At 36.8% G+C, this 12,141-nt stretch overlaps 1 protein-coding gene across 1 annotated transcript; it reads right to left on the bottom strand.

The window, feature by feature from the left end:
- Positions 1 to 3,031: 3,031 nt before the first annotated feature.
- On the bottom strand, positions 3,032 to 11,828 carry LOC127418316 (cytochrome P450 4V2-like). The gene is made up of 11 exons (XM_051658863.1): positions 11,564 to 11,828; positions 11,347 to 11,459; positions 10,719 to 10,804; positions 9,670 to 9,860; positions 9,333 to 9,402; positions 9,103 to 9,229; positions 7,841 to 8,011; positions 5,794 to 5,896; positions 5,432 to 5,566; positions 4,848 to 5,027; positions 3,032 to 3,697 (listed from the first exon to the last, which is right to left on the bottom strand). The coding sequence occupies exons 1-11, from the start codon at positions 11,754 to 11,756 to the stop codon at positions 3,534 to 3,536; spliced, it is 1,533 nt and encodes a 510-aa protein (XP_051514823.1). The 5' UTR covers positions 11,757 to 11,828; the 3' UTR covers positions 3,032 to 3,533.
- Between the last annotated feature and the right edge of the window lie 313 nt (positions 11,829 to 12,141).

The raw sequence follows: 12,141 nt of genomic DNA on the forward strand, positions 1-12,141 counted from the left end.
CATTGTGTTAATGTTTGGCACAGTTAAAACATTGCGTACATTAAAAACAAGTGAAGTTTGATCAGTGGTTAAACGTTCAGATGATTCCCTCATACCTGAACGAACGGCTTCTTTCCAATAATAAAATGAAATATGCAGAAAATCACAGGATTACAGTTCTTGTATAGTGACAGGGCAGAAAGTCTTGGAGAAGCTAGAGAAGAGAGGATACCGGCGGAAGTTTATGCAAGCTGCTGTGCTCATGATGCTGTGCTCTGCAGGCTTCCGTCAAACTGCGCATAGCACATTTTAGTTTATAAACAGATTTAGCGCTTATAACTTGCCGATTTCTTCTTCCCAAAAAATTCAGAAATATTATGTACTTTTTGTACTTTGTAATTGTGGTGAAAAATAACTGTATACTTAATTTTTAATCAACTCAAGTAAGAGTACTATTATTATTTATACTTAAAAAAGTAGAAATATGTGAAAAATGTACTCAAGTACTGTAACAAGAGTAGCTGTAATTCGTTACTTTCCACCTCTGGAATCAACTAACTTTATGCATTAACGCTCTCATTTCTGCCTTACAAACTATAAAAGATTTTTGTTGTTTTTGTTGTCTGCAACATCTGCTTAATTCCAGTGGACTGATCAACTTCTAACATATATTTGTCATCAGAACATCATTCTTATGTGGTTTAGTTCAAAATATCAAAACATCAAAACATCAAAGATAGGCACTTTCCTAAGTTCTCAAAGAACTGTTCAAATATTAAAGGTAAGTTCCCCTTACATTCTAAGACCAATTATGTCTGCTTTTATTCCTGTTTGACCTGTTAAGGCCTCAGGTCAGGAAGTAGAGATCAGAGAAGAAATCAGAGCCATGCATGTGCATACATTACATTATAAATGGAGTCTACAGCATTGTTGTACATCTTGTGCTAAAGAAACAGGTCTGAGCTTTAATGCTTTCACAAGTCCATTTAACTAGATCTGTGTTTTAATAATGCTTTCAGAAATTACAGTGGTTTGCAATAGGTTATGTAAGGTTTCTGTAAATGCAATTCTAATTCTTTTGTAATATATTGCAATAATTGTATAACCATTGCACTGCAGCTTTATGATATCATATTACTGTACTGAGAGACTTCATGGAATATATGTACTTTTAAATATGTATTTGTCAGATTGCAGCACATTATAAAAAGAACTAGTGAAGGCCAACGGGTTTTCAAAAAATTGTGAAAACTTAAAAGAAATGTTGACCAGGACCCAAGATTTAATTTTTTTTGCTTATAAATTGATATACAATTTATCCTACATTGTAAAATAAATCTTAATTTTGATCATAAAGTCCATGGACATACACACACATTTTTCCAACACTGCATTTCATTGATTTTGTACTTGTATTCTGAACAATGACAATAAAGGTAAATCTACAGTAATTTAATGATCCATTTGTTACTTGCTAACATGTGAGAATACTAGTAGATGCATTATGAATTTAAAATACAATAATAATACAGCGCAAAGCCTTACAGTTGCAATCACAATCACACTATGTGCACATCACATTGACTGGCTTGTGAATTTACACAGACAACTGTTTTTACCAATACTCAACCATGACAGCAGAGGCATGCATTTAACATTACTTTTAACTAAAGGTTTGTCCCATTTTATATCGGGATCAAGTGTGACATCAGAGTTAATTCTTGATTGATTTACTCTAATAAAGTTTTGGTAGTAGATTAGGGCTTGGAGGGGGCAACTGATTTTCCCATCAGTCTGACGGTCAAATGTGCAATCCTCTCATCAGCCATGATTGGGATGATGAGGAGCAATACTGCCTCTCTGTGGAGGAGCCCTGCTCCTTGTTATCAGCCCTAAGTGCCTCTGAATGAGTGGGCTCAGAGTGGATGAAGTGCAGGCACTGTTATTGAATGTGTTATGAGAGAGTACACTATTAGACTCAAAAGCAGCATTCATGACACTTCATAAGTTTAACCAAGTGAATTTTTAAAGCACCTTCAAAAACAATCTTTATCTTTGATAATTTAAGGGATATTTAAACCAAAAAATGACAACTCTGTCATCATTTACTCACATTCATATTGTTCCAAACCCATATGAATTTCATTATTTCATGTGACACTGATCAGTTTCATAACATGGAAAAGTGTGCAATAAAACTGAATGGTGATTAAGGCTAACATACTGCCCAACATCTCCATTTTGTGTTCCACAGAAGAAAGAAAGAAGAATATTCTGGACTGTACTTCGATTTCACCACTACAGAGCAGAGACAGGCTGAGGACTGTGGAAACGCACACATGCAAATGCATATAAATGGCAAACTCTCCATGTGCTTCATCTGCCCTGAGGATAAATAGCATGGTTTTATTGTTGTTCGTGCTCCAGAATAAGCAAACAAATTCAAATGATTGCTCCAGTTAACATTGACGTCATTATTTGTGTCATGTTGCCATTCCTGAGCTTACTGGATCTTTTCATTATTATTATTATTATAAAAAATAAAAAAAATCACTTATAGCTTCTTTTTTAAACTATCTTTAGTTGACTGGGACAAAATACACACTGGGATTTAAATTTCTAATTTAATTGATTAATAAAAAAAATAAATAAACAAAACATTTTAAAAAAAAGTTTCAATAAATGAAAGCCCCTAGACATTCAATTATGATGAATTTAAGCTGTATATCTGAATAAAGTGCTGATAGTTCTGGTATAGTTGGGTGTGCAGACTCTGTTTAGTTTGAAAATTATTTTGCCAAAGATTTGTTTTCACTCTGCAAAACACCAGCGATATGAGTTGACTAATAACAGAGAGCCCAGAGGGCTACAAGCGGCAGTTATTTTATTGCTTGACATATCTGCAACAGATCTGTGAATTAGAGATTTGTTAAATATTGATCTTCAAAGCACTTGGTGAATCTTATCTAATTCTCCAATGTGTATAAAATGACAAATGTTATACACTACATTGTCTTGCTTGCAGTTCAAAAGTTAAGTAGCCAAGATAAAGTGTGCAAGTATAGTGTTTAAGGATAATAGAGACATTGAGAATCATACAGTTAGATTTATACAATAATGTGTCTATACTGTACATCTAAGGTCCGCAGTCTTAGAAAATACTTGATTCTGACAGGTCAGTTGCATCATTCCGCAGTCAAATATATTTGTATCAGAACTAATAAACTGTATAACTGACCGTAGTCCAAGGCAACCAACTTCTTACATAGCTGTGCAAGTTCACTCCATGGTCTCTTTCTATTCACATAAAAAATAATTCCTATGATAATGAAGGATAATGTACAGACAGTCGGTCATTTCAGCACAATAAACCACTTCAGGGGTATACAAGACCCCTGCACTTTAGGTTAGGGTTCATCCATTAACTTATCATCCTGTCAGGGTTTATTTTGCAATAATGAGGGGCTGACTGTGCATTATCATTTACTTATAACTAGCAGCACACAGATTGAAGTTTGTTAGTGATCTGAGGACAAGTTTTATGGTGGTGGGAGTCATTTGGTTCTTCTTTGTAGTTTGATCCAAATGCCCTTCTCAGGACGCAGAATGAGCTCTCCCAGAGGCCTCAGTTCCTCACGGCTCTGACATGCCTCTACGTCAAAGTAACTCAAGACTGTTGCAAGAACTACCTTCTCCTCCATCATGGCGAAGCGTTGGCCTGAAGTCGTAGATGCACAAAAAAAAAAAAAAAAAAAAAAGAGGGAAAAAGAGAATAAGTTCTCAAAAAGCCAAGAAGAGTAAGTTCTCAAAAAGCCAAGAAGACTAAGAAAATTAGAAATTCGTGAAGCAAATTTTTCATTATTTTCATTAGAGCCTTCATTATTGGAAGGCAGTGGAGATAGGTGCATGGCTCAGTTTTGTGGTGTGCGACCATTGGCCTGAACCTGCGAGCCCCACTTGCTGAGATAATCTGTCTTATTCAGTAATGGGACAGAGGCCCAAACCCTCTGGAGATGAGTGGAAAGATAAGTACACTACTTCTCTCTTTTAGTCAGCCATGCTAAACAAGCACATTGACTCTGGGGGTAAAGCAGACCTCCAGGAAGCATAAAAAGGGAGATAAACTTCACTTTCAGTATAATGTCATATGGCCCATCTGATAAAATGCAAAACACTGAAAAAGTGGCAACATATAATCGTTAACATCTATTGATCTTCATCTAATCCTTAACATTTGTTTTGTTGGTGTAACCAAATATAGGTTGATTCAGGTTCATTCAGTGATGTTAGATAATATTTGTGACTTGAATAAAGCCAGACAATTCTGATGTTACCATATGAAGCACTTTTTTATGTTAAAATTTTTTCAGTGTACATTGTCATATTTTTTTAATTTATGGTACATTGTGAAACTGATTTTGAGATTTGTATTTTTGCAGTTATTTATTTTACTTTATAGTATTTGAAGACTTTTATTATGGTATTTTATCTGTGGAGAATTTGGGGTAAACTGAGGGGACTGATGAGGATATAGTTTAAATTATGTAAGAATCTTCTTTCAAATTTTTTATTTAATTTTATTTTATTTACTGATGCATTGATCATTCAAATTTGTTAATCACTTGAAGTCCAATGTCATCACAGGAACGTAGAGCTATGCAGAGTTCACGTACCATTTCTAAGCCCTCGGACAAATAAGCTAAAAAAAATGTTTTATTCAGAAATAGACCCTTGAGGTAACAATTGCAGGTTTTAACTTTTTTTCTATTGTATAAAACATTACATATACCATAAGGTGCTGTTTATTTATTTGTTCAGGAAAGCTGTTCAAAGATAACATTCTTATCTGTTGCTGTTCGTTCTCTTACCAATGCAGTTTCTTGGCCCTGCAGAAAACGGGATGAACGCATATGGATGTCTTCCTTTGCTGTTCTCTGGCAGAAACCTTTCTGGTCTAAATTCCTCAGGTTCTGGAAAGTAACGCGGGTCCCGGTGAAGAGCATATGGTATGATGACAGCGTTTACTCCTTTTGGGACTTTGAACCCATCTGCAACAGAGCAATACAAGAAAAACAGCCACAGTATGCCTCAGAGTTTTGAGAATTGGAAAGGATTCAGAACGTTGCACCACAACAGAGGATAGCACAAGCAAAAATACTGCTGTGTAAGAAAAAGAACAAAGCTTAAATAAATAATTCATAAATGGATGCATTTATTGCCTTTTGCAACACTGTCCTGAAAAGTTATTGTTATTGTTATTGTTTGTTAACTTTTGAATGAGTGAGTCTGAGCTTTGAGTAGAAATAAACACTCAGGTTGCTTCATATTTAACAATGGGAGATGGAAATAGAAGCCGTGAGAGCTGCTGTTATGCTAGGATGCAAATAATGAGAGTGACATCAAATGGTGCAGATCTTTGTGTTTGACGATGTGACAAACTGCTGCCACCTACTGATGTGACAGGCCTCACAGATGCTGCGTGCAAAAAGAGGCACAGAGGGGAAGAGACGCAGACTCTCCTTGATGACACACTCCAGGTAGCGCAGCCTTTTCAGGTCCTCCACCCCCACGTGGCGCTCTGATGAACCTGCCAATCCGAATACAGGAGATGCAGTATGGTGCCTTTATAGTATTGAGTTAACAGAACAACTGATTTAGTTAATATTTTTGTATTTTTAAGATGTTATACCTGGAACATTTTACAGTGGCCCTACCATGTGGGACTAAAATCTATTCTATTCTATTTTATTCTATTTCATGGCATGCATTACACTAAATTAAACACATTATAAATGTGATGAAAGATTTGAATACCAAACACTTCCTGTAGTTCGGCTTGCACTGCCCTCTGGACTTCAGGATGGGAGCCAATCAGATGTAAGGCCCAGTTCAAAGACGCTGCAGTGGTATCATGACCCTGTCAAAGAGAATGGCATTAGTGATCTACCACCATGATGCTTCAAATATGACATCAGCTTTATTTTATTTGCTTAGGTGGTAAGAAACCAACCTTTGTGTGCTTTGTTATGTAGTCTGTCTGTCTGTCTGTCTGTCTATCTATCTATCTATCTATATATCTACAGTTGTGCTCAAAAGTTTGCATACCCTGGAAGAAATTGTGTAATTTTGCCATTGATTTTGAAAATATGACTGATCATGCAAAAAAAACATACTGATCATATGAAGCCATTTATCATCACATAGTTGTTTGGCTTCTTTTTAAATCATAATGATAACAGAAATCACCCAAATGGCCCTGATCAAAAGTTTACATACCCTTGAATGTTTGGCCTTGTTACAGACACACAAGGTGACACACACACACAGGTTTAAATGGCAATTAAAGGTTAATTTCCCACACCTGTGGCTTTTTAAATTGCAATTAGTGCCTGTGTATAAATAGTCAATGAGTTTGTTAGCGCTCACGTGGATGCACTGAGCAGGCTAGATACTGAGCCATGGGGAGTAGAAAAGAACTGTCAAAACACCTGCATAACAAGGTAATGGAAATTTATAAAGATGCAAAAGGATATAAAAAGATATCCAAAGCCTTGAAAATGCCAGTCAGTACTGTTCAATCACTTATTAAGAAGTGGAAAATTCAGGGATCTCTTGATACCAAGCTACAGTCAGGTAGACCAAGAAAGATTTCAGCCACAACTGCCAGAAGAATTGTTCGAGATACAAAGAAAAACCCACAGGTAACCTCAGGAGAAATACAGGCTGCTCTGGAAAAAGACGGTGTGGTTGTTTCAAGGAGCACAATACAACGATACTTGAACAAAAATGAGCTGCATGGTCGAGTTGCCAGAAAGAAGCCTTTACTGCACCAATGCCACAAAAAAGCCCGGTTACAATATGCCCAACAACACCTTGACATGCCTCACAGCTTCTGGCACACTGTAATTTGGAGTGAAGAGACCAAAATAGAGCTTTATGGTCACAACCATAAGCGCTATGTTTGGAGAATGGTCAACAAGGCCTATAGTGAAAAGAGTACCTTACCCACTGTGAAGCATGGTGGTGGCTCACTGATGTTTTGGGGGCATGTGAGCTTTAAAGGCACGGGGAATCTTGTGAAAATTGATGGCAAGATGAATGCAGCATGTTATCACAAAATACTGGCAGACAATTTGCATTCTTCTGCACAAAAGCTGCGCAAGGGACGCTCTTGGACTTTCCAGCACGACAATGACCCTAAGCACAAGGCCAAGTTGACCCTCCAGTGGTTCAAGGTTCTGGAGTGGCCATCACAGTCTCTTGACCTTAATATCACCGAGCCACTCTGGGGAGATCTCAAACGTGTAGTTCATGCAAGACGACCAAAGACTTTGCATGACCTGGAGGCATTTTGCCAAGACGAATGGGCAGCTATACCACCTGCAAGAATTTGGGGCCTCTACAACTATTACAAAAGACTGCACGCTGTCATTGATGCTAAAGGGGGCAATACACAGTATTAAGAACTAATGGTATGCAGACTTTTGAACAGGGGTCATTTCATTTTTTTCATTGTTGCCATGTTTTGTTTTATGATTGTGCCATTCTGTTATAACCTACAGTTGAATATGAATCCCATAAGAAATAAAAGAAATGTGTTTTGCCTGCTCACTCATGTTTTCTTTAAAAATGGTACATATATTACCAATTCTCCAAGGTTATGCAAACTTTTGAGCACAACTGTATATATCTAGCTAGCTAGCTAGCTTGCTGTCTAGCTGTCTAACTATCTGTCTGTCTGTCTGTCTATCTGTCTAACCTTGATGCTTTACAGCTCTTAAAGTACATAATGCCTAGGCCTACAGAATTAAAAACTTAAAGGCTTTTTCAGTTTTGTTTCCTTTTCTAGTCTTATTTGTACCTCAAACATGAAGGTGTCCACTTCTTCCTGTATATCCTCATGACTCAGATTCTTCCCATTCTCGTCAGTAGTTTTTAACAGCATGTCTAGGAAAGCTTGTCTCTTCCTCTGCCCCTGGTCAGAATCACTGTCAGATTCAGAGCTCATAAAATTTGCTCTCTCCTTGATAACCTTCAGGTCAAGATAACAAAGAAAATTCAGTAAGAATCATTTGGTGGTCCACCATCTATACAGAGACTGATGCAACCTTACTTTGACAATACATTAAAGGGATAGTTCACCCAAAAATGAAAATTCTCCCATCATTTACTCACCCTCCTTCCATCCCAGATGTGTATGACTTTCTTCAGCAGAACACAAACAGATATTTTTGGAAGAATATTTCAGCTCTGTAGGTCCATATAATGCAAGAGAATGGGTGCCAAAATTTTTAATCTCCAAAAAGCACATATAGCCATTATAAAAGTAATCCATACAACTCCAGTGGATTAATGTATGTCTACTGAAGCTAAACACTAGGTGTGTGTAAGAAATAGATACATTTTTAAAACTTTTTTTTTTTACAAATGTTCACTTCTGGCCAGCTGTGGTATGCACGTTCATGAGGGTTGAGGCCACTCAGCCTCTCGCGTGTCATAAATGTGTTGGCAAGTTCACACGAGAACTGGTGCCTGAAATACGAAAAATACGGAAGCGCAGTGTTGTTTACAACAGAGGAGGAGGAATGTTACACAGAAGCTGAACTGGTTTTGCTATAGATTTGTATTCATTGCGCTGCTCATGCTCGCGCTACAACTGCAAACAACACAAATAAACTTTTTAGAACATTCATGTCAACGCGTCAAACTATAAACTCTCCTCCTTGCCCAGTAGGTGACGATTTGCACAAAGAATGCGAATTGCTAAAAACAAAAGAAGAATGTTAAAGTGGAGATTTATAGTAAAAAAAAAAAAAAAAGACTTAAATATTGACCTGTTTCTCGCCCACACTTATCATATTTCTTCTGAAGACATGGATTTAACCACTGGAGTCATATTGATTACTTTTATGCTGCCTTTATGTCTTTTTTTGGACCTTAAAAGTTCAGGCCACCATTCACTTACATTGAATGGACCTACAGAGCTGAGATATTCTTTGACAAATCTTTGTTTGTGATCAGCAGAAGAAAGTCATACACATCTGGGATGGCATGAGGGTGAGTAAATGAGAGCATTTAAATTTTTCTGTGAACTATTCTTTTAATTATTAATTGATTACTCACACTTGCAGTAAAGGAGTGGAGAATCTTCAGTCTTCTGGAATGTTCTTTGCCTTCCTCTAACATGTTGTAAATCCAGTCTGGCCACAGCCATGGTGCTCTCTGTCTCTTGGTGATGATGTCACTCATTCTGAAAGAGGAATATTGATACTCTCTAGCGCTCTATAACATGGCTGCTTATTTACAAGCAAGTAGCTTCAACATCTGCTCAAACACTGGAACATGCCACTCACTTATAGACACTTTGGACATACTCAGAGTCAGCATTGCTCTGAGCATAGATTTTCTTGCCCATTGCAGTTTCTGTTGTAAAGAAACATATCTTTTATGTATAACTGGTAACACAGATAATTAATCATACCCCTTTTCATAAGGTGTTATCGTTTTATCAATGATCATTGATAATATGATTCTTGAATGTTGCATGCAAAAACAAGTATTTGATTGACACACAATAGACAAGTAATTGCAGATGCTTAGTTACTGTAAACAATTTGGTTGCAAATGTGCATTCCTTGTAATTGAATGTACTGTACTGTATGTTCAGGAAAGACTGGATGTAGCACTCACCACATATGATGTCCAAAGCACATAATGTAATGTTGCTGAAGCAGTTAAATGGCTCCCCATCTGCATGCTTTGCCAACTTCTGTATCAAAACATCAGTTTGTTCATTCATTACCTCCAGGAAGTCAGAGAGAATCGAGAAGTGGAAGGTAGGAGTCAGCATTTTACGCCGGTTACGCCACTTCTCGCCTGTGCTGTTTCCAGGAAGAAAAGATGGGACCGTCAGGTCTGTAATCTCAGAATTAAATATATAAATTAGAGTTTTGTGGCATTTAGTCCATGTCTATTAGCTATGATGCTAGAGTACTCCTAAAAGTTGACAAAATTAACCTTTAGCAGATATAAACATTTCATATCGTTGTTTTTCTCTTCTGATAAAATGGACCAAACATAGGCCTATTGATGATAACTGCACTGCACAGATTTTTGTCCATTCAAATGCTCTCTGGAATGAGAATGTCCCTTTATCTAATATCACCTGCACTGACCATCAAGTAGCAAACCATGGTTCACAGCTTTGACATAACTAAGGCATGTAGATATATATATATATATATATATATATATATATATATATATATATATATATATATATATATATATATGAAACATCTGCTTGTTTGAACTCTACTGCCTGGCCAAGGCTGTTAAAAACAGAAAAGATGGCCATGTGTCCAGTCTGGTTGATTTTGAACAATTGTGTATTTGATAGATCTTGTATGGAGTGCTTGGTGCAAGCTGCTCTTAAATATGAGATATGAGACCTGCCAGTTTGGCAGCTGGTCTTCTACCGACTGTGAAACAAAATTTTGGTTTGACTTAAAATGTTAACATAATGTATGAGCTCTGAAAGATATACAAGAGACAGCACTAGTTTTACAACAAATTAAAGGAGAAATGTGTCATTTTTGGGCCACAATAATCACAACATCTTATTAATTTATTCTTACATGTATAAAGGCAACAGTGAAGATAACTACAATTTTAAATAGAAGTAGATTAGTAGGCAAGAATGCAAAATCTTCATAAAAATGCTGGTGCACACACTGTACCTGGTGAGCAGGCCTGTGCCAAGCCAGGGGTGCAGGAATCTATATGAGTATGATTTATCAATATGTCTGGAATTGCTGAGGACCACCTGAGAGGAAAATATTGATTTAAGAATAAACTTTCAACAGTGATGAAAACATAGATTGGCCCCAAATGGTATTTGGACACTTCAGTGACACTTCTATGAGCGTCATTGCATTACAACAAAATATCTTTATTTTTAAAGAAATACACCACAATCAAGATTTTTTTTTTTTTTTAAAGACATTTAGAATTAAATAATATGTAGATGAATTTATCAGAATTATGAAAAAAACTTCTGGTTGTCTGACTGTTAATGGAACATGTCCATAGTTAATGTGATGAACTACATTTGTTGTTACTCTACTAAGACACCTACCTGACTTCCAGCTGCAGTCTTTGCAAAAATGGCTGAAAAAAGAGAATTTTAATCCTAAGAAAGGTCTAGCATCATTTGTTTGTAGATACCACGATTTGATATTTAGTTATCTAATGTATAACATCCAGATATTTTTAGGTATGACTTAAGTGTCCAAATACTTTCTGGGTCCACTGTAATAATGTACATAAAAATGGAAATGGTCAGGGTAAAATTTGGGTTGCAGGCACCTCAATATTCTCTGCATGATACAAGACCAGAAAGGGGACTGGTCCCACCCACACTTTTGCAAGAGGAAGGTGTCTGTATTCATTTGTGCCTTCAACAATCTGGTTAAAAAAATCTTAAAACAGATTTAACAGATTTAGTTAAATTATGCATACAAATTAATAACAAGAGGTTCAAAAGAGGCATCTAATGCCAGATAAAAAGATTGAAATCCCTTACCGCCCGCATTCGTTTTAAACTGCAGTGCATTGCCAATGATTGGGTAAGCGCCCGCCATTCCTGGAATTGGCCTCATTTCATTCCATTTTTGAATGTAACTCTTTAGTGGATGATATGTAGTGGATGCCAGAAGAAGTATGAGAATGGTTGTAAAAATTAGCCCCAGAATGTAAAATCCAAAAAGGACGGCCATTTTGTGGGATGAATCTGGCCGTAGCTAAAGCTCTGAATGAAACACACAGGCTGCTTCACAGTGAACTTCAGACTTAACTATTTCAACTTGCTTCATACAAACAGAGAGAGAACACTGGTCTGATCAAACAGATGAAGTTATAAAACATAACTGGGACACATAAAGGTTATCTGTGGGTCAAGTGCCTCCTGCTAAAACATTAACAGACAGCAGAGGTAATTCAGGAAGAAATAATGATCTGTCTGATTTGTGGCTATGTGAGTGTGTATCTATTTGAGTGTTGTGGTTTGGCACAAATTCAGTGGTCTGTCTCACACAGAAGTGGTCTGCCAAGTCTTTTGTTAAGATAAAAAAAGACCAGCAACTGGGGGATTACCTTTTACCC

Source organism: Myxocyprinus asiaticus, chromosome 27 (assembly GCF_019703515.2).
Source record: "Myxocyprinus asiaticus isolate MX2 ecotype Aquarium Trade chromosome 27, UBuf_Myxa_2, whole genome shotgun sequence".
NCBI lineage: Eukaryota > Metazoa > Chordata > Actinopteri > Cypriniformes > Catostomidae > Myxocyprinus > Myxocyprinus asiaticus.